The 22,162-nt window shown below is 49.7% G+C and overlaps 2 protein-coding genes and 1 non-coding gene across 6 annotated transcripts in view; 1 reads left to right on the forward strand and 2 right to left on the reverse strand.

Annotated features, from left to right (window-relative positions):
- PPP2R2B (protein phosphatase 2 regulatory subunit Bbeta) overlaps nt 1–22,162 on the reverse strand; it is a 69,585-nt gene that overhangs the window by 32,403 nt on the left and 15,020 nt on the right. Inside the window, exon 1 of one of the 4 annotated variants that reach the window (XM_015294054.4) lies at nt 8,453–8,619. The exons of the other annotated variants lie outside the window; for them this stretch is intronic. Coding sequence (XP_015149540.1) covers nt 8,453–8,522 — 70 coding nt within the window. The 5' untranslated portion in view covers nt 8,523–8,619. Of the gene's footprint in view, nt 1–8,452; nt 8,620–22,162 lie in introns of those variants that run through there. 4 annotated transcript variants of the gene reach the window in all.
- On the forward strand, nt 8,688–8,782 carry MIR1576 (microRNA 1576). The gene has a single exon (NR_035061.1). It is a non-coding gene; the product is annotated as a microRNA 1576 (primary transcript).
- Nucleotides 11,283–17,834, reverse strand: LOC121106701. The gene has a single exon (XM_040647014.2). It carries the CDS (start codon nt 14,129–14,131, stop codon nt 13,175–13,177), a length of 957 nt encoding a protein of 318 aa, XP_040502948.1. The 5' UTR covers nt 14,132–17,834; the 3' UTR covers nt 11,283–13,174.

Consider the following 22,162-nt stretch of genomic DNA (forward strand, 5'->3'; position numbering starts at 1 on the left):
CACACCAAGCACCCGGCGCTAAGGACACTGCATCTGGCAGCAATGCTGAAGGGCTCTGAGGAAGCAAAGTTTGTTTTCTCCCTGTTCCACGGAGGATGAGCAACCCATACCTGCACACTGCAGCTCTTACAGCATTTCCTGAAGCCATGCCCTGCAGAGCTGCCACATTCCTGCAGCACCATGCTTAGTGACAGATAGAGGATTCTTCCAGGAGCTACACCATGAACAAGCACTTACTGCTCTGCACCGTATATCTGAGCAAGTTTAATGGCAGCAGCCAGGTGTTAAACAAGTGATAGCTTCCCCCAGACAGCAGTCAGCATCTGGTTCCCATCAGCCTGAGCTCTGGTTGGACACATCCATCAGTGCTCACTGCAGACACAGCAAGGTGGAGGGGACGGCTCCTCTGCACTCTCCTGACCTCTCTCCCCTTCTCACCCAGAAAATATTTACTAAGACTGCAACTGAAGCCACCCATCATGTTTGCTAACATCACTCATCAGCTGCTAACTGCAACAAGGCTGCACAGGAATGAATTGTCAATAGCAGGTACTGACATTTGGCCTAATGCTTGTGTTTGTCAGGCTGCTTTTCAGCAGTCAGATTCCTTTTCCTTTACTCACTGAGCACAACAATGGGAACACAAGGAAATGCCTAATGACAAAGCATGGGGCTGCACTGCTCATTTCAGGAGCAGTGACACAGCCTCATGTGGGCAGGATTGCACCTGGGGATGTGGAGCTCCACTGCTCCAGGCTCAGCAGCAGCACCCAGAGCTGCCCGAAAAAGCACTGGGCTGCAGAGTGCTCCATTAAATAACAGCTGGAACGCATTTGTTATTAATAGATATGTCAATGAGGACTTCTAAATTAAGTATGAAAATGCTAAGATTAAACTTAAAAAAGGAGAAGCAATGGCCTTCAAAAGTCTACAGGACTCTGGAAAATACCACAGTCGGGAACCAATGCACACACAGCTGAGCTCACTGAACTGACACCAAAGCGGTTATTCCACGATGCAGCGCTCCTCCTGCTCCCATGTTTCTTGGGCAGCATCAGTACTTCGTGCAGCCTCCACTCCAGCAATGCTCTCTAAGAAGAGCTGCAGATCTAACCAGGCAGCCAACAGAATTTTTACACTAAACTACAGAATTATATCAAATCCCCTCTGAGGATGTTATCACAGGGTTAACACCCACTCTGGCTTCAGATAATACAGCAGCAGTAAATGGTAACGTGCGTTAAAGAACATGATTGAGATTTTGCTGAGCAGGCTTGGCATCTATAAATCTCAGCTCTCTTAACATTTTAAGTTGTTATTCCAATGACAAAATAGACATGAGGGAGATAACAGTCCTTATCTCCATTAACTTTTTATTGTTATTCAGAGAATACAGACATGGACTGATTCAAGAGTAGGAAAATCACAGCAGTTTGTTCACGTACTCAGAGGGCAGAGATAGTGGTCGTGTTTTATGCCCGCTCTTTGAGCTGAACCACAGGGCAGAGGAGATCAAAGAGGGGGATTAGTTGTCTATTTTGGTTTCTGGTTTCTATTTTCATTACCTTTCCATTCAAAGGACCTGCTTTAGCATGGATTTAGGAGCGATGGTCGGGCGCTCACTGCTGAGCAGCTGACTGCCTTGCACACACACATGGGAGCAAACAGCTCTAAAAAGAAACAAAAAGGCTGCGCAGAAATTCTGCCTGGAAATTGCTCTCTCCTACAGCCCTGAAGCCCAAACTCCTGTGATTCTATTAACCTCCTGGGAGGTTGCAATAAAATGCACCTAACCTACTTGGAGTCTTTCTTTCTTCCCAAGGTATATATTGCACCTCAAAGCACTACAACAACCTTTGCAAGCTGACCCCGAAACAAAGCGAGCTGAAGCTGCAGTGAGGGTTGGTTTGAATGCAGCAGCCTGAAGCAGTAAAAGACTGAAAAGTGACAAAACAGAAAAGCCACAGAAGCCATGCAGCCACCTCCCCAGCTCCCGGATCTCCCATGCTGCTGAGGTTGGCACCCACCCCAGACAGCAGTGGCCATCAGAGCTGCATCCCCTGGCAAATCCACCCACGTTTGCCATGCACTGAAAAGTGACAGAAATACGTCAGGCTGCCCCTCCTCAGCTGCTGTCCATCCCCAGCCCCAACCCGCCCCCAAGCTCTGCAGCCCTGCTCATACTGCACAGAGCCGTGGAACAGAAGGAAGATCAGAGTTTGGTACACCTGTGGGGTTCTGATCATTGTGGGCAAAGTGAAAAATCATCTGAGCCCACTTAATGGCTGGCTGTAAAACAGCAGACCTGACCAGGAATGACACAGGGATCTCAGGGATGACAACAGAGCCCAGGACTTCCTTCAGTCTCCTCCACACTGAAAGAGGTACCACCAATTTGTGTCTGTGCCTCCAGAGCTCCCCAAAGGCCAACAGCACAGCACAAAGGGAAGCAGGGCCATTCTCCATCCCTTCCATGGCTGCAGCCGTGATGGGAAAACAGAATCTTTCAGTCAAAGACCCATCAAAAGTTTGCCCTCGAGAAATTAGGCTTATAATACATAAGGAGAAAAATAACAGCCAGTGCTGGGATGACTGCTCTGAATGGAGATATCGACTCTAATTGTTCAATTACATCTTTCTGGGGAGGACAGCAGGATGCAAGCTGTGAAAAGTGCTTCTGACAATGTACGAACAACATCTCCCATCAGAGATAGGAGCTGCCACATGACTTGTGCCCATTTCACACAGAATTACACTTCTGGGGCACCTGGGAAATCAGACACTGTGGATGGTGCAGACACCACGAGGCACTGACCACCCCCGGGCTGTGTGCTCACCACTGCCTGAACCCTGCAGCGCAGGGGCTCCTGCCAATGAGCAGAATGGCTCCATCCTTCAGCCACGTCCACACCTCCCTGCCCCAGCCTGCACATCGGCCTCCTGCCCCTCCGCACTGCACAGAGTGCTCGAGCAGCCGTGCTTGTGCTCCTGGCCCAGTTCTCCTGCTGCAGGGCCAGGATGCTGCCAACACCTGAAGGCACAGCTCTGGGGAGGAGTGCAGAAGGAGTGTGGGATGCGCAGCCAAGATCCGCAGGGGCACTGGGGGAAGCAGGCATGTGCTGGGTGCTCAGCCTCCAGCTCCAAGCTCCCCCAGCCAGGAGCCCAGCCCGGCGTGGCCCCACGCTCCCTGCGGTACCCATCCCCGTGGCTGCAGCTGGGCTTTGTGCCTGCTCAGCACATCGACATAAGCACTTCCAGCTCCTGGTCGCAGCCACGCAGCCGAGTTGGGGAGGAGCGAGCAGCTGCTATTTTTAACCTGCTTGATCAGCATCCTGCCACGTCAACAGCAGCCTCAGCCCCGCTGCACTGTTGCTCCACTGCCTCACCTCCACACACCTCTCACAGCCTATGCCAGCCCATTTCCAGCACCTCACACAGCCAGACTTCGGTTTTCAAAGGATCTCTTCCCCCAACTCCCCTGGGAGAGGGATGTCTGCTCCAGCCCAGACCCAAAGCCAAGCAGCAGCTGACCATCAGCTTTCATGACCTTGCCCGGTTTCTTCTCACAGACACTGTTCACAGGGATCTAATGACCCACAAGCTGGGAGCTTCCCAGGGAGGTTCCCCTGTAGGTACCTGCTGCTCTGGGGAGGTTTCAGAGGTTTTCCCACTACAGCTCTCACACCACTGTCCCAGCACAGCCCAGGGAGACCACAGCCCCGACATGGCTGCAGGACAGAGCCCGGGGTGTGAGCACTCTGCATCACCGCAGCCACCCCATCAGCAGTGGGCCTGAGTTGCAGCATTACCCGCTCCCAGCACTCCCGGTAATCCAGGATTACAGAGTCCCCAAGCAAATCTATTCTCTCATTAATCCACAGATTAGAGCATCCCAAGTCAGCTTTGACGCGGTACACTAGGAATGGCCAAGTTAGACTCATCCCCTCTGCAGTGACCCCAGGATTAGACAGGAGACATGTCCACAGCCCTGCAGAACAACTGGACTGCGTGCAGGGAGAGGTCGAGGAGCCCTATAATGTCTGTGTATAAATAAAAGCACAAAGGATGGAGTTGTGTAATCAAAGTACTTATGTGATAAAACAACCACTTCAAGGAGGTTCCTGGATTAATCAAATCTCAATCCAGATGATCCCCAGACAGCAATTAACATCATTCATGACAACAAAAATACCTGGTAGCTCTCATCCTGAGCCAGGCACGGGGGAAATGCCTCACTTCCTGCTGCTAAGAGGACTATCCATAGATGGAAAAAAAGTCACTGTCACTGCCACAGAGAGCTCTTAGCAAGTGAACGCTGAAAGTCCAGAGAAACTGAAGTTCAGAGAAACTAAAGATTCACTGAAGCACCAGCCAACACCAGTGCATGGGTGTGCAGGCAGGAGCTGCATCCTCAGCACCTGTCAGAGCCCTGGAGCCACCCCATGCCCCACAGATGTGGCCATGATGGCAGAAAGCAGGGACACTGGTGGGGGTGCAGTCAAAGGCGGCACTGCGGGGTTGGGACAGCACTGGTTGGCCAAGGGCAGGAGCCGGGAGTGGCTGCTAGCAAGGCCAGATATTCTGCACAGCTTCCCAAAGAGCTCTGCTGGAAAGTGAGCGTGCCAGGAAAATGCCAGCCAGTGCCTCTGCCTGGCACTGGGGCAATGGCTGCAGTGCGTACAGCCGGGGCAAACACCACACAGTGCACACTGCAGACCACTCCTCCTGCAGCTCTCTCGTGTCTGCAGCATGGAGGGGAGAACTCTTCCCCTGGAGCAAAGGATCAGACATTTGGGAAGGAAAGGCCTCATAGTATTTCCCTGCGTATCATACCAGGTTGGCAGGAAGACACAGCTCTCCAAGAGCCCTACAGCAGGGCCAAGCTACATGGGCTTTCTGCAGCTGAAGCCCGGGAGTCCCACGGCAGCACAAAAGGTACAGACAGGGAGGACAGGAGGACCCTGTCCCACCAACCAGGCATCTGATGGGAGATGTGCCCCATGGCCATGCACATACACCTCCCAGAGCACAACCCCGGTTCTGCCACTCATCTGGTATCCTGTTGGCTGAGCCCTGATGGCCACAGCTCCCATCCCACCCAAACCACTGAGTGCAAGCTCCTGGGCACCAAGCATAGCAAAGGGTGTCAGCAGCGCTCCTCCTGTCTGGAGGCATTCACCCAACTGCAGCCATGGGAAGGGCTCAGAGAACAGCCAGTTGGGTGGGAGGGCTGCACAACCACAGCTCACAGCCCAGCTGGGGGCTCCAGGAGATGATGCTTTGGGTTGGGCTGCTGGGAACTGCCCAGCTTTGGGGATGGGGGTGTGAGGAGCCCTTCAGCATCTCTAGCAAGCAGATCTGAAAGTGGAAGTTATTCAGATGGTTGGTTTATATTCAGGTAGTCTTCGTTTGTCCTAGTTTTCACTGGGAGCTCAGCAAAATTTTGAATCAAGATGGATTTCTGCAGCAGAAAAAAGGCACACAGTGTTCCACACACACAACACCCACTCTGGGGACACACTGAGGCCCTGGGCCACCAAACCCTGGGCAGGACCCTGGGCTGGACCCCCTGTGGATGTGCACCACATCTCTGCAACTCGATCTTCCCTGGCAGCTAGAGCTGAATTAGCACAATGAGTGCATCTCCTTCATTAGCAATACTTCTGAGAGTCACACAAGAACAAGGCCTTGAGTGTGTGCTTTTGAAATACCATCCTCACCCCATATTTGCATAAAAATACCAGACCTATTTAAGTGACACTTCACTAAACCACATTACACAAGTCTATTTACTTCCTCAGCTGACACACCACAGACACCTCCACTTCCAAAGCAAGTCTTCGCCCTGAGAGCAGGCTCTGGGAGGACTTTTAACAGAAGGCAGGTTATCAACCAGATCATTTTAGGAATATGTTGCTTTCGCATGCAGAAGAAAAATGGAACAACATTTTCTTTCCTATTTTTTTCCTTTCACACCACACCAGCAAGCCCTACCACTTCAGAGCACACACAGCTTTCTCAGGCAGAATAACTACACTTAGAATCAGCAGCAGTGGGTTACGTACAAACATTTCTGTCTAGTTCACGTCTATGGAGAGGATTGGGGTAGTTTTCTAGTACTATTTCCTACACTGCTCTGAAAACATCAGCATACAACTTTGAGAAATTTACCTGGATTACCAGACAGACCAGATCTTATCACTGCAACAGCAGGCTGGAAAATCCCCAGCTCTCCGAGTGCCACCAGCTGACCTCACTGCAGGCGCAGCTCAGCCCTTCATCCCTCCCAGCCAGGTCACAGCAGGGCAGCCACATTCCATCTGTACGTGCTGCCTGCCGCAGTCATGGCAAGCTCATCCTTCCACAGACCACAATGAAGGCTGCCTGCCAGGTGGAAGCACGGAGCTCCCCTGAGCTGTGTGCACTGCCCCACTGGAAGCCCTGTCTCACATCATCCCACAAACACAGAAACGTCCACACCTGTGCTGGCAGAGCCAGGCCAGCACCACAGCCCTGCCCCATGGATTGAGGCACGTGGGGCCAGTACTGGGGCAGGGTGCCAGGAGCCAGCAGCACTGCAGCTTCACTCCACTGCCTCCAGTCCTTGTCAGCTCTGAGTACTTGCATTTCAGTTACACACAAAGAGTGCCGGCTTGCACAGGGTCTTTTCGTGTGGCTCATCAGGTATCCGAAGCTTGTAGTTACTATATTAAGGTGCCATCTTTCCATTAAATAAACCCTCCTTGAGTGATGTCCTGGAGTCATAACATTCCATCAGTCTGGTCCAATGCTATCTTTCTCCACAGCTTTACAAGAATGAACCAATAAGGTGTGGAGTGTTTGGCTGCTAACCAAGCAGCTGATCAGCCTGTCCATGCTCTCTGGCGTGGAGGCTGTTGTCAAAGTTTCCTGTAAGGCATCAATTGTGACGGGAGAACCAATAACTGCTGCAGGGATGGGGCACTGGGTTTTGCCTCAGACCAACTGCATTTTCTTCCTGGGGCAGAAAGCAGGAGGGCTGTGCCAGTGCTGATAAGTGACTGGCTGTGCTCCGGCTGCCCGCTTGCCCTCTGGGCAGGCTGCAGCACCATAGGTGAGCACTTTGCAGCTCGGTGTTCAATCCCTGCACTGAGCGTGGCCTCACTGCCTGCCCTAACCCAGAACCACTACAGGAAATTCATGTCCCAGTACAGCAGTGGCCATGGCACAAGGCTGAGCCAGGACTATGACAGCATTCATGTCTAATAGTTTCGGCATCTCCTCACCTCTGTAATACACAAATCAGAAAGCATGTTTCTTCTTGCAGAGGCTTGTAGGAAAAATAGCCCTGAGACAGCCATTTAATTCCTGTAACAACAATTACACTCATATTTATACTTCCTAACCCTACAAGAATAGCCACTGTCAGAGGCTACTTGGGGAAGCACCTGTACAGTCATAAGATAATGAAGCCTCTTTTGACTCTATGTCCGCCTTGCATCCCCCAAGCCTTCCCACTGAGCACAACAGCCATCAGCAATGCTCACCCTTGCAGGGCAGCAGCAGCGTGAGCGCTTTGTTGCAATCGGGAGCTCCTCTGCTCCACAGCAGCCCCACACGAGCGCTGCTTACTCCCACAGAACGGAACAGGCAGCGGGACGACAAGCCCCGCGCTCACCTGGCCCACGCAGCCGTGCTCTGACACAGCAGCTCCCCGAGGAACGGACACACACCAGTGACGCGCACACATGCTCGCGGATGGCAGCCTGCAGGGAGCGGCTCGCTCCTGCTCAGGCACAAACCCGGCTATAAGCGCTCCTAGCACTGCCCCAGTCCCATCGGCCCCATTTCGGCTCCGTGGTACAGAGGCATCCGCTGCCCTTCCCGAGAATCACAGCGACGTCGGGCAGCTCCGAAGCGCGGCGAGAGAGGCCGGGACTCGCGAGCGCTGCAGCACGCCCAGAGCCTTTGCTACAGTTACGAGCTTCTCCGAGTCGTATACAACTGCGGGAGCAACACGCCAGATTGCGGCTCCGGCTCTTGCGGCATCCGCTGAGGGACAGCCCTGGCTGACACCCGAGAGGATCTCGTGCATCCAAGATGTCAGACCTCATCCGCAACGCCGGATCCGGAGAGGACTGCGGCCGCAGCGGGCGGGCAAGCCGCGATGCTGGTGGAAATCCACCGGGTCCGGCGTTGCTGAGTCACCGGAGCGGGGTAACCGCAGCTCGCACGGCTCTGCGGGGCTCGGCCCGCGCCCCCTCCCGCTCCCCGGCAGCAGCTGTCGCTGCCCGGCGGGACGGCCGCAGTGCCCGGCCCCGGGCGGCCCGAACCGCGCCATGCTCCGGAGAGGTGTCGGGGCGGAGGACAGGAGTGCCGGCGGCGCGAGGGGAAGCGGGAGGACGGCGGGCAGAGGGGATGCTGCCGGGGGGCGGCCCCCACCTGCTGCCGCCACCGCCCCCGGCGCGCTCACCTTCCGTCGCATAGCTGTGGTCTCGCAGGAAACTGCTGTTGATCTTGCGGGTCTCAACGTCCTCCTCCATTGACGGCGGGCTGGCGGGCGCGGGGCGTCAGCAGCCGCAGCCGCGGATCCATCATCCCCCCCCGCGCCCTGCTCCGCGGCGGCCGGCCGCGAAATGCGGCGGCGTGGGGGGAGCGCAGGGGCGGTGGAGCTGCTGGCTCCTCCCATACGGCACCGCACGGCTCCGCGCCGCGCTGCAGGGCGTGCCCCGCTCCGCCCGCCCCGTCGGGTACGGCGCAGCTCGGGCGGGCGGAGCGGCACCGGGATGCTCCTACCGCGGCGGAGCTCTCGCCTGAAGGAGAACCGGGACTGGGAACGCAGACCCGCACATCCCGAACCACAATGCACTGGCGATCTGACCGCAGGCCCCTTTTCTGGCAGAAGAGGAGCCGCAGCGAGTAGAGAGGCGCCCCGAGCCACGGGGCTGGTCACGCCAACAGCGACACGGTGTGCGCCCGGGGCTGCTCCAGCGGAGCTCGCCGTGCCTCAGCTGCGGAAAGCGATCGGTCTGTGGGGCGGTTACGGCTGCGAGGGTCAACGCACGTCGGGGGAGCGGTGACACCACAGGTGAACAGCACAAACACAGGAACTGAGGGTCCTGCATCTCAGGGAACATTTCCAAAAGGACAGGCTGTATTCTGGACGTGGCACTTGGTGCACTCCAAAAGGAAACAATCACTTTTTGGGTGGGTTTTGAAGGGAATAAGCCTTGGCAACGACCGAGCAGCCGGCAGATGCAGAAATACACGAGGGTGATTTCCTCTGACTCTACCTCTGTTACTTGCTGCATGTGAACTCAGAGGTAGAACCCATACATGGTGTCGGTATACAAGACATCCCCAGGAGGGCAGCGATGTGTGCCCTGGGAACCAGCATGAGGGGGCAGGCACTCCTGTATGTCTCACACCAGAGCCACAACTGACCCACAGCTTTCCTTCACCCAATTGCTGCCAAAGGGATATGGGCACATGAACACAGCCTGCATCCTACCTGGGTGCCCACCTCCTGCAGCCCCTCAGCTCCACCACAGAGCACGGTGCCACATCATCACAGCATAACTGTTACTGGGATGGAGGGGAAATATGGGATGCAGAGGGAACAGACAAAGATGCTGGGTGACACTGTAAGATACATCACTGCACTGCAGTTTGATTTCCTCTCCTAACTGTAGTATAATTAGAATCTCATTGGCAAGGTGCAGCATTTCATAGCCAGCAGCATTCTGCTGGGATGGCCCTGCCTCCTGGGGAGATGTTTATTTCAGGGGAGCATGGGAGACAGCTTCTTCTGGTGAGGAAACTGAAGGACTCCATCATGCCCCTTGTGGGCAGGGCAGGGCCATGCCACAGCATGCAGCTGAAGCAGCTCATGGGTCCCCACAGATAAGTGCTACTGCATGGCTAGATATCCTGACCTTGTGAATTCCTGGGTCCTCAGCTGTCTGCCCCCCCACGACCAGTTCTGACATGCTATCACAAGGAGGCTGACAAAAGGCATTGTAAAACTGCACCTGGGAGAACTCTGGAACTTATAGGACCAGGAGCTACTTCTGACCCTGGGAAGGACAACCCACACCTCTGCACTTGTGCTCTTATCCACACCCATTTCCTGTCCACAAAGAGGAGCTAATGGTCCTAACCTCCCACGTAAAAGAGAGAAGGAAAAGAAAGATTACATGCACACATAGACACACACAGGTATCTGATTATCTCTATCTACAGCGTGCTTGCCTGCAGATAGGTACTTGTACTCTTTGAAAGATACAGGAGCAATCTAACTCAAGCAATTTCAACTCCAGAAAAGAAAGATGATAGATTTTTTTTAATAACCAAATGTTCACTTCCTCCCTTCAAGCTTCAGATGGCAGCTCTTGGTCGAAGGGCAGCACCCAGCACCATCACAAGCTCCAGAAATGGTTATGGATATTATTTTTGAAATATAAGCACAAACCAGCAACCTCCTTCCCTTTCTTTCCAGCAGATTCTGCTTTCAGTGTATTTCCACTTCAACATGTGCCAGCTCCTTTCTCCTTTATTAACTAGAAAAAATCTCCTCATTATGCATAATTACAAATTTGTAAGTCCTGCAAAGTTTCTCAATACACTGTAATACATCTGCAAGCCACCTGTTTGTTATGCAATGTGCATAGGAGCTGCATCATGAAATCCATTTACTCTCAGCTTTTTAAAACCCAGGAAAGAGCCTCGACAATATCTAAAAGCATTTGCTGTCCTAAGCAGGAACCCATTTGCAGATTAAATTTGCCAAAGGTCAGCTTGGAGCTGTCACTGCTTCCCAAACTCCCAGGTGTCTCCACACTCTGTACTTTGACATCTCTTGAAGAGCCAGGGTGCTTTCCACTCCACTGATTTTGCTTCAATTAGAATAGGCTCTGTGTATAGGTTTCTGCAGGACCTATGCAGTGTATTAATAATTACTGAATCAAGCCTGATTTCATTCTCAGCATGAAGCTTGCATGAAAAGCTTCCTTCATCAAATCTGTTTTTTACCTTCACATCCATGAGCATTAATCTGTTTTCCTAATTACTGGTATGTGTTAGAAAAGTAACTTTTCTTTTTTTAACAGTTTAGTATATTATTAGGTAACTTTCCTTTTGAACCTTGAAGGTCTCTCTCTATTACCTTAGCTCATGCCACAAGACGTTGTTCACAACCCATGGAGCCCACGGATTTTGGGGAAGACCTGGGAAAGGTACCACTTGCACTGCCCACCAAAAACTCATTCCAGCCCATGGAAGGACGTGCACTGCAGGTGAATGTGCTCCAGGTGAGTGCCTCATGTGGGCTCTTCCCTCTCCATCTGCAGTCCCAGCACGGGATGGCCCTGTGGGCACAGGACAGCATGTGAGTCCCACTGCTGTTATGGGCATTGCAAAGCTTCCCACAAATCCCCCATGTGGTGCTCCAAAACTGCATCCTCGTGTTTCTCATGCAGTGCACCAAAAAAAGACAACCGTGAACCTTAATTTTGCATGACTTAAACCAAGACAATGAAATCTGGGAAGTGAAGCTGAACACCAAGGACAAGTAGCACATCTCCTCTCCATGAGTAACTCAGGGTCAGGACCCTCAAGGCAGAAAAGGAAAGAAACAGTTCATTGAATGCAAAGTAGGCAGAGACTTCTGTGTCCCAAAGGGAATGCGACAAACTGATCTGCTTTGCTTCCACCCCTGCTGCATGCTATTGCTGGTGCTCTCTGGTAGCAGTGCAGCAGGAACGAGCCCTGTCACAGCTGGCCCTGGCTCAGAGATTACCTGCTCTTGATGTTTTTTCTCCTGCCTTGAATTAAACTGGGCAGCTTTTGTGACATTTTAGCAGGCCTTTCTTCTTTTTACACTCTTCCTGCTGAGTATTTTATGTCAGGTTCTGAAAAGAGCCTCCTCTGGCCCAGTTCACTACTTTTATCCTCTTTTCAAGCAGCCTCACTCAATGCCCACTGTCAGTGTTTCTCCTACCTGTATTTTTACCTCGCCAAAACTTTGCTCACCTGCCCAATGTACTCCTTGGTAGTACAAACACTTCTTTAAATGCTTTGTGCCCACTACTCCAGTTAAATGCACGTTATGGAACTTAAATGTCTTAAGCCCTCCATCTCTTTTCACTTTCAGAGGCCACAACTCATTTGAAATATCCTCTCCCTCTGATGTCACGCAGTGCACTCCTATACTCTCCATCCTGAGTGACACTTTGTGACAACAGATACCTTAAATACAACAGAGCTGATCCAGAGGATACCACAACCACTGCAGCAGTGCCCATCATAACAATTGCCACTTTCTATAGGGAACAGGGTCTTTCTCCCTTTACACATACAACAATAGCTACAACTGAGCTAGCGCAACTCCTTTTTTCAGTGCAAAACTGCTCTCTATTTTCTTCTGTATTGCCAGAACTGCATGTGTAAGCATATGTGTGGCTGTGTATGCCACACGTGGGAAGGTGATATTAGCAGAGAGCTCAATATGCACAAGACCAGAGCCAGGTTCCTCCATTTAATCAAGAGCAATCATTAAATCACAGCATCTTTTACCTCAGCAGAACTATTTGGAAGAGTTCTTCGTGATTTGGAAACATCTTTGCTGCTAAAAGATCCAGGCCTCACAGTTTGTTCTCTTTGCTTCTGAAAGCTGTGAGATCTGAAGACTTTGGCAATTATCAGGCTTAAATATTAATTTAGTTCAGACTGGGTTCATGCCCCATTAAAATCAGACACAAAGAAATGATGTCAGGTATTTTCTTTGTATTATCTCATCACGTACTTTGGATACACCTTTCATTTTTTCCATCATTTTTATCTTTTTCTTAGTTGAGGGACAATCACCACTTCCTTTGGGAACTGTCTTTTATTCTAGCACGTGAGCTGATCTGGCATATACTCATATATATACTGCCTTAGGGTTCTCTGCTTAGCTCTTGTCATAGTTCATTTTCCATTTCCTTGGGTCATTCTTAGCTAGCATCAGGATCTCCCTGAGGAGCTGGTCTTCTTCTGACTGTAAAAAGGGTTGTGTGGTTGACCTTATCCCTAATGGACATGGAACCATCTTATGTTTTTCAGTGATGCACCAAAAGCACAGGTACAGTTACTTGTAAAGTCTGTCTTACTCCACATGTATACATGCTATTTATACACATATATGTATGCACATATATTATGAATTGAAAAGGTAACTAAGCAGGTAGAAATAACAATTGAATACATTTAAATCAGAAAAAGATATGCTATTGGTGTGTCCCAAAGAGTGGACCTGGATCACCTGCTGATTATTCCATAGCAATCTGCTATGTATTTCTGCACCTGCAACACCTGCTGTTCTGCTGAGAAGGGCAAAGACCAGCAGGCAACGCAGTGAGCAGCATGGCAGCTTTGTGGCTCTCACAGCCCAGCACAGGTTGCCAGCAATCAGCCTGCTTGGCTGTGCATACCCACCCATTCCTTCCAGCCTGAGTTGTGCAGACAGGGGCAAATCCCACCACCGAGAGCCCTGCAGTGCTATGGCCCATCCAGGCGGACGCAGCCCATTTTCACAGCCACTTGACCCACTGTCATTTAGCTCCCTGTAGCGAACTGCTTCCCTTAGCAGTGTTCTGGCTCCCACCACACCCCGCAGGCAGGCGATGGGCCTGATGCTGACCTTGCCTGTGTCAGTGACACACGGCAGAAATGCTCCCCTGGCTGTCAGTGTACGATAGGAACTGCACTGCCCGCCGGGACATTCTGTACCCATGGGATCAAAGACTGTTCCTCGGTTTTCTACAGAGGAGTTTGATTTCAAATGCAGCTTTTTAAAAGCCAGAATGTGTTTCCTTTTATCCAACCACTCCTGATAATGCAACAGATCCCCTATGAAACTGCAGTGCAAACAAAGCACTTCCAGGGGAGACTTGTAACAAACTGCAGCTTCTATTACTCTACAGATAATCTCACCACACGAACACATTTTTCTCTGTATTATTTCTTTTGGACTCCATGACCTTGTAGGTCCTTTCCAACCTTGTGATTCTATACAACACTCCCAAAATGGAATGAGACTTTTTTTTTTTTGAGGATCCAGGACTTCAGCGTTCCTTAAAGGATATAGTATGAACTCATCACATGTTCCTTCCATCAGAGATATAATTAGCTTAAATAATTACTGAGTAAATAGGATTTGCCATGTCTGAAGATTAAGGCCACTTGCTATAGCATCAGTGTACCAGAACTCACTGAGAGCAGCTCATGCTAAGGAATAAGCTTCTGCTTGAGAGCAGTGCTACAGTGCTGTTGTAGTTGAGCAGTGCTGTTGTTGGCTTTTTGTCTGTCTTAACTTCCCATACACTCTACCAAAAATGACAGCGGGATGACAGAAATTGATTTGTGTTGGTTGGATACCCAGGTCTGAGATGGGGTAGAAAGGATGAAAGATGATACTGGAGCACTGTTCATCAGGTAGCCATTACTGGAAGTCTAAGGCCAAATAACTAAATCTAGTGAGCACAGGGTGGAAAAATAAGGGCAACATTTTCTTTGCCACATTTCCCTATTGATTTATTTTCAGTTGGTGAAGAAAAACCATATTGCTAATTCCAACATATTATGCAGCAATATAAATATGAGAATGTTTTAGATTCGGTCACTGTATAGAAGAACGTGTGAATTTGCATGTGCATTTGAGCAAAACAAATACTGAGAAATTATACTGGAGATCCTTTGCTTATCCTCCCAGTGGAAGCATGCTTCAGCTTTGTGTGCCCTTCATCCACTGCTCGTGGGATGCAATGAGTGCAGGCTGATTTCTCACAGGAACTTTGTGGACCAGATGCTGCTGGTGTCCATCTCCGTGTGAGCAGCCCTCCAATAGCAGCCTCCTTCCTCCACCATTCACCACTGTCCTACTTTAAGAAGTCTGGTCACGGAGCCAAGGGTGAAAAAATTCCACGGTGCAAAGATGACAGTCACACACTTCAACAGTGAAGGAAACCGGAAAGCTACCAAACAACTGATAGTCTGTAACCTGGTTATCCATCAGCTGCCTGATCAGGAGCAGCACAGAGGAGAAAATGGGGTTAGTTTGACCCCAGAGAAAAGCTGAGTTTGTCAGGCAGTGTATTTCCACACAGCACTCAGCAGCTTCCCCTCACATCCCAGATGAAACACCGTCAGCATGACTATTTATTTCTATTTAAACAGCATTAAATACATGAGATTTTGCATGGTTCCAAAGGTGGATTTTATTTGAAGGGACGTATGCTAATACAGAGCACCAGCACATCTGTCATTTTGAATCATATATCCTAAACTGCGATTACTCCACTGCCTTCATTTCATTTGAATGTGGACGGCACCCAAAAGTAATGAAAGCACAGCATGAATTTAAGCAGTGCTACCCACATCTTAAAACACAAGCACAGCCAGTTTTACAACACTGCAAACCTTTGCATTAGGATTATTACATAGAGATCATTCTGCTTGTCTTCAAATGTCATCTAGCAGCAGAACTGAGTGGAACACTCGGATACAGCTTAGCCATCCTTATAAAACTGAAAGCACGCGGACTAATCAGCCAGACAGGATTAATTCCCCAAAGAAAACAATATTGCACGTCTGGCCGAGCAGCAGTTCTGACCTGCATTGGGATTAGTTTGCTCTGCAGTCATCGAAGGATGGCTGCCCAACCGTCCTGGTGGAAAGCTCAGCACTGGGTAAGGCAAAATAAAACAACTGTTGGCTGCAACACTGAAAGCCAGACAACGCAGGGAGCCCGGATCAGCCACCTGCAGGCAGGTCTCCTCCTGTTCTGCCATTCACAGCAGTCTGCACATTTTTAGTGACCCTCCACAGAGCAGCAGACGCACACCACGCTCCCTCCTGCTCACAGCCACTTCTTTCCCCACAGCTGACCCGACAGAAAGACACAAAGTCTGCAGGCAACAAAAACAAGTTTGAGATCCATTTGGGTGCTGGAAAGCAATCCCAGCCTCACTCATGCTTCATTTCGTGTGGAATGTATTTTAAGCACAAAACTATTTTGGTATGGGAAAAATCAACAAGTCATCATAACATACTCTGATTCATCCTCTTCTCTGGTACTGTAAAAGCCACGTTGTCCTACAGGAATGGCAGTGCTGTCACAGGAGATGACAGCTGTTGTGTTTGGTGTGCACGTGAATTTCCTGCCACAACACGGCTGGGTAAAGGGAGCAGGAATGGAATGCACTTGAAAGGAAAGCAGTTCCACGTCACACCTACACATGCATCTCATCGTAATCTCCTCTAAAACGAAGCCCTGCAGATAATAATCTCTCAGCTTAAATTATGTTCAGATTTGAAGTGTCTGTGTATTAATGGAAGGCCAAGAAATGTTATGCTTTTCCTGTTCAACATTGCTCACAAGAATGTGCTGCTGGGTTTGGATGGCGGTGCTCCTTCTCCATGACTCAGAGCCACAGAGAGGGAGCAGCAGTGACAGAGTCAGCAAATTCGGCAGCCCGTGGCTCTTGTTTACACCCAATTTCTACTTTTGGAAGCCTCCAGGAGGAAAGACAGGATGTGAATGTTGTATAATGATATAAATGCAATGAAAGAACATCACAGAGACAGGATACAGATAGAGAATGCTTTAGGACACTGGCCAGGTCTGTGCTGTCCATTCAGAGAGGCCACATTTTAACAAAAAACAGTGACTGTGCTTCTAGATAATAATGACAAAGAGTACCCTGGGAACAACAAGAAGGGCACCATGGGGACCATTGGAAGTCTGCACAGTTCCTCAAAACATTAAGAACACTGTAGAACTAATATTTGTTTGCCACTGGTATTTACACCTAATCTGCCTCGTCATTCGGAAAAACAAACCTGAAAACCTGTTAATTAATAAAAGATATCACGTCTTATTACCGTTTGTACAGTAATTACAGAAACCACAAATCCATCTGTTAAGTAGTCAGCAAACAAGACAAATGACTGTGTTATGTTAAACAGATTATAAAATGCCTCGGGGAAGGAATCTAATAGCCCTGACCAAGCCGTGAACCAGCAGCCTACTCCACCGCACGGGTTACACACGAGCACAGATGTGTGTGTGTGATCTCACACACTGCCATTCTCAGAGGCATTTCCTGCACTGCACACACTAACAGTATGAGCAATGAGGTCGGTATGATGGTACGTGCAAAAGGGTCTACGCTGAAACGTGATGATGTGATCATTAAGATTTTATTGTCCCACAGAAAAATTACTTCCTAAAACAGACAGCTATCTCCACCAAGATGAAACTGAAACAATATGCAAAGTAGCATTAAATCTAATTGCCCAATCCATATGGGAATGCAGTTACTTTAATCCAATTTAACAAACAAAATAGATTCTATTCTTGTCATGTTTCTTAATGATTTCTGAACATTTAAAGGAAGAAACACTCTTTCATGGGGAGTAATTGATTCATTGGTATGTTTTGTGGGCGCTCAGCACAGTACAAAGGCACCAAAACACTGAGCATCTTACTCTCCACATCTTGGACACTGTGCCAGTTTCCCCATGACATGACTACTCACCTAAAACAATAACCACACTAGCTAAAGAAGAAAGGCATTGGTGTATTTCAGATGGTTATCCTGATTTCACATACATCAGAGACTCATTCAGCCTGGCCTGTAGCAGTACACACCAGTACTGCTGCAGAAAGATGCCCTGAGATCAGCGAATACACACTCAGCTCCTCCCAAGCAAAGCACAGCTGTTAGCTCCTATGGTGTTGGTCTGCCACGTGCCTGTCCCAAACACACGCTGTGCTTCACCTCCCGTAGCCCTCCCGCTCCAACTCCCCACACCTGATCAAAGACCTCAAGCTAACTGCAGCCTATTTTATATCTACCCACACAGCCTCTCTGCTAAGATCTGTTAGCAGACGTTACAGTGCTTAATTTTCCCAACACTCACATTTATGAGAATGAAGTGTCAGGGGTGTGACAGCAACACCTTCCTCACTCCTGCCCTCAAATAACGCATCAGAAAAACGTGGCCACGACATCCCATCCAAAGTTCTTTCCACAGCCATCTCAGTCACACACGTCACATTTCGTCAGGAGCAGAGCTGCCCTTGGAAAGCACCAGGGGAGCAGCTGTCTGTGTGCAGGCAGCAACCCGAGCTCAGCAGTGATGTTGTGGACATGCAGCACCTGCTCCAGCCCAGCAGGAAGCCACGTGTGGTGTGGAGAATGCTGCCCCAAAACCACGCGGGATGGGGAGCCCCTCCCCTGCCATTCTCCTAACCGTTCCTGGGAATATGCTTTAAGTATTCCGTTCCAGACTACAGCAATAAAGGGAGAAAGAAAAACAAATATAGCAGTAGAACAGCTCAGCATTTGGATACAAAACGCATCCACAACAGAGGCACCAGGACCTGACCTCATCCCTGTTTGCGCTTGATTTTCTATCCTCTGGCTTCTTAATGCATAATGCCTTCACAAAGACGTGCAGATTAATTAGGTAATGTTTTAAAAGCCTTTTTGATGCCATTTAGTGCTAAGTGTCTTCATTATGCAGGTGGGCAGAGCAGCTGGAATAGGCACAAGGGGGAGATATTTGTGGCAGAGATCAGACAGTGCGGTGGAAGAATCAGGCTGGATTGCAGAGCTCAGCAACGTGGGAACAGATCCTCAGTGAACAAACTGGTAAGGACTGAGTCCTGCGAGCCACGGAGCATCCGCTGCTCCCTCCCTGCACAGCCAGTGAGGTCACAGGCATTCCACAGACACAACCATGATGTTCAGTGCTCATAGGAATGCAAGCCATAAGAAACAGAGCAATCCACACCAAAAATCACACACGGTTGTGCATACCTACGCTGAAGAACATCTGATGGGACAGAGACCCAGGAGTCCCATCTCACGTCCATTCCCACGCAGCACTGCATCCCACTTGGTATAGCCATGTGTGTTTGCACCCCTCTCCCCTGCACAGCTGCAGCCCTCTGTGCAGACTCAGGTCACCTCAGTCCCATGTGGAGGACATCTCTCCTTACACACAGACCCAGCTTGGCAGCAGCAGGACATTGGGCACAGAGCTCCCTCCCTGGAAGCCAGACTCTCACATCCCTCCGGGCACCACAACAGCCATCTCCCTGTGCCCACATCACATAGAGTTGGTGTCTCTCACACCTCCAGCTCCCAGTGAAGTCCAGCAGAGCAGGAGCAGAAGAAACAGAAGAGAGTAGGTCTGATGGCCACACATGTAAATACTCAGTGTGGTCTTACGAGCTCCATTTCCTGAAGAAACTGAGCTTAAAAAGTCACATTATTCTGCAACAACGTGTAGAAAGAAAAAGCAAAAAGCATCACTGGAAATGGCTCTGCATGACGACAAGAACTGATGATGAAGCACACAGGAACTTGTAAGAGCTCACTGAGATCAGTGATTAATTCTGTTGCTGAGACAAGAGATGGCCTACAACCACAGCCAGCTGAGCACTCCCAAATCTTCTGCTGCAAAAGGAGAATGAAATAAAGAGTACTGAACTGTGTACTGGAAAACACTACTGAGAGCCTCAAACTTGCATTTGAAAGGAATTGCTGATTGTGAATATATCCACCATATGGCCTTACAAGCTGATAAAGCACTTATTTCCCAAATATAGCAAGATCAGCCTACAATGGCCTGCTTTTCTTTTATCATCCACATTAGGAAATCATTCATAGTATCAACTACAGTTTTTCAGACTGCTATCAAATAGTCAGTAGCCTCTCACAAGAACAGTGTTATGTGCACTGTAATTGCACCAGCACATCCTCACCGTGATGTCAAAACACTTAAGGAATTTGAGACTTATTTTGTGACTTTGCTTCAGCAAATTTGCCTTTGGAAAAAGAGAAAGGTTAAATCTCAGACTACTGTTTCTGTGAGTGTTCTCACTCAGTCAATACACTGGGGCTTATGGCTCCTCTTGCACACCAACACAGTAATTCATAACATTCCCAGCTGGGTTCAGTGCAGAGGGCACACAAAAACCAAGCAGCTGCAGGCTGTCACTGGGCATTCACCATCCAGCCCCATCAGCCCCAGGCAGCAGCTCAGCATCTCCAGGTCTCACCAGGGTCACTGTGGGGAGCACTGCAGGGCTGCCGGGCAGGGCAGGTCCTGCAACAGTGCATGGGGCCAAGCTGTTGTGGTGTGAACAGAAGCAAGTTCCCTGCTTGCTCCTCACATCCTGCCGGCCCCAAAAGCACTAAGCTACATCTCAATGCACAGGAGGAGGAAGTGGGTCTGCTCGGGGGCAATGCTTCCCAGCCAGCTGCTGCTCCTCCTGACTGCGCAGCCTCAGTCAGGTCTGTTCAGAGCAGGAGGATGACAGAAGGGTACCTTAGTGCCAATTTAAGGACTAACTAAATATAGATGAAAGGAACACCAGCAAGCTACAGCTGAACCCATCTGTAGTGGCATAATGGAAACAATTCTGGAGCCCTGGAAATGTGCTCTTAAGTGTGCTCCTTTGTGCTGCTGAAGCTGGTTTGACATGCAGAATTGCAGGAAGCCTTAGCACTGGGCAGCCGGGAAAGCAGTGATTGCGCTGGGATTTCTGATTAGAACCAGAGCAGGAAGGGGAGTGAAACCCCAACACAAACAAGGGAAGATGAGAAATCACTTCTAAAACCCCCTGATGATAGGGTGGCATATCTGCAATTAAAAGTGTCTTTGATATAAACAAACAGCCAACCTGAGCAGCACTATCTGTGGCTGACGGAGGACGCAGTTCTGCTGCCTGCAGGCACTCAGGATGACCCATCAGTGCGGAAGGGCTGCAGAGCTCAGCAGGGACGCAGTGCAGCTCAGCCCTGTGGTTCAGATGCTGCTGCCCAGCACTTGACAGCCCCATCAGACGTATCACAGGCTGTGGCCCCATGGGCCTCATGTCTGCTGCTGCAGCCTCCTGACATTACACGTCCAGGAGGGCTCTGAGGGAAGGGGCAGCTTTCCCACAGACAGCACAGCCAGAACTTGTCCATGACAACTGCTGTGTGTTTCTGTGCTTCTGACACCAAATGCATGCAGGCTATTTTACCTGAAGACAGCCCCATTCAGTCACCATTACACCTCTGGTCCAAGCACTTCCCTGCAGGTGCTTTGCAGCAATTTTTAACATCACCCCAGCAAGTTCCTGTGCTGCTGTAAAACCCATGACTTCGTAGTATGTCAGTGCTTAGACTCACAGGAGAGCTGTCTGCCATCCCAGAGCCCAAAGATTTCACTTTATTTACAAAAATAAACAAGGAAACAATAATAAAAACCATGAGAGAATGTATCCTCCCAACCTGGAAACAAAGCTTCAGGAGAAGGCCTATGAAACACCCTTAATAAGCAGCTTAGGTAAACAGTGTGCAACTGTAATAACCACCTCTCCTGGCAGCACTAATCCTAGAGCCATCCTTTCCATCTTGTTTTAATTAAACTCAAAAAACATACAGACTCAGACTGGGAGCAGACGTCGGGCAGGAGATCATTTGCAGTAACGAATACTGCAGTCGGGATTTCCCAGCTTTCAGCCTTCCCTTACAGCAAAGACAGCAGGTTGCTAACACGCAAAACTTCATACAGCCTGGTCCAGGTATACTTCACCTGAGATCTACAGCCCCAGCAGCACCTCACTGACACCCAACCACATCCAGGCAAAGAGAGCCCCAGAGCCTCATGAGGGTGAGGGACTGTCCTCAACTCATCCAAAGGGAACCAAAGGCAAAACGTGAGCAACCTCCTCTGTGTTCATCCAGACAGCTCTTCTGAGCCCCAGTAGGATATGGAGATTAATTCCTTCCTGATAGCAGCTCAGTATCACACCAATGAGAATTTAAAACCAAACTCAATCCGAACTCCACCCAACAGCTTTGAGAGAACACAAATAAGGTCATGCTTTACTTTGGGAAATCAGTGCCTATAACACACTTCTGTAGCAATAAGATGATCTCCAGCTCAGCCCTCACATAAGCCTAGAATTTACTGCCTTTTATTTTTCAAATAAAAGAATAGTATCACTTCAGGGGAGTTTTATCATTTATGGCTGTAAGCTTACAGTAGTGTAAGAGCTCTCTCGTCTCAACATTAAAGTGTTCAGATCTCATTTACACATACAAATCACCTTTATGTTGCACTAAAGTTTAGAAGTGTCACT

Source organism: Gallus gallus, chromosome 13, assembly GCF_016699485.2.
Source record: "Gallus gallus isolate bGalGal1 chromosome 13, bGalGal1.mat.broiler.GRCg7b, whole genome shotgun sequence".
Classification (NCBI taxonomy): domain Eukaryota; kingdom Metazoa; phylum Chordata; class Aves; order Galliformes; family Phasianidae; genus Gallus; species Gallus gallus.

Coding starts and splice junctions, on each gene's coding strand:
- LOC121106701 (XM_040647014.2), bottom strand. CDS start 14,131: ATGGAAGGAACATGTGATGAGTTCATACTATATCCTTTAAGGAACGCT.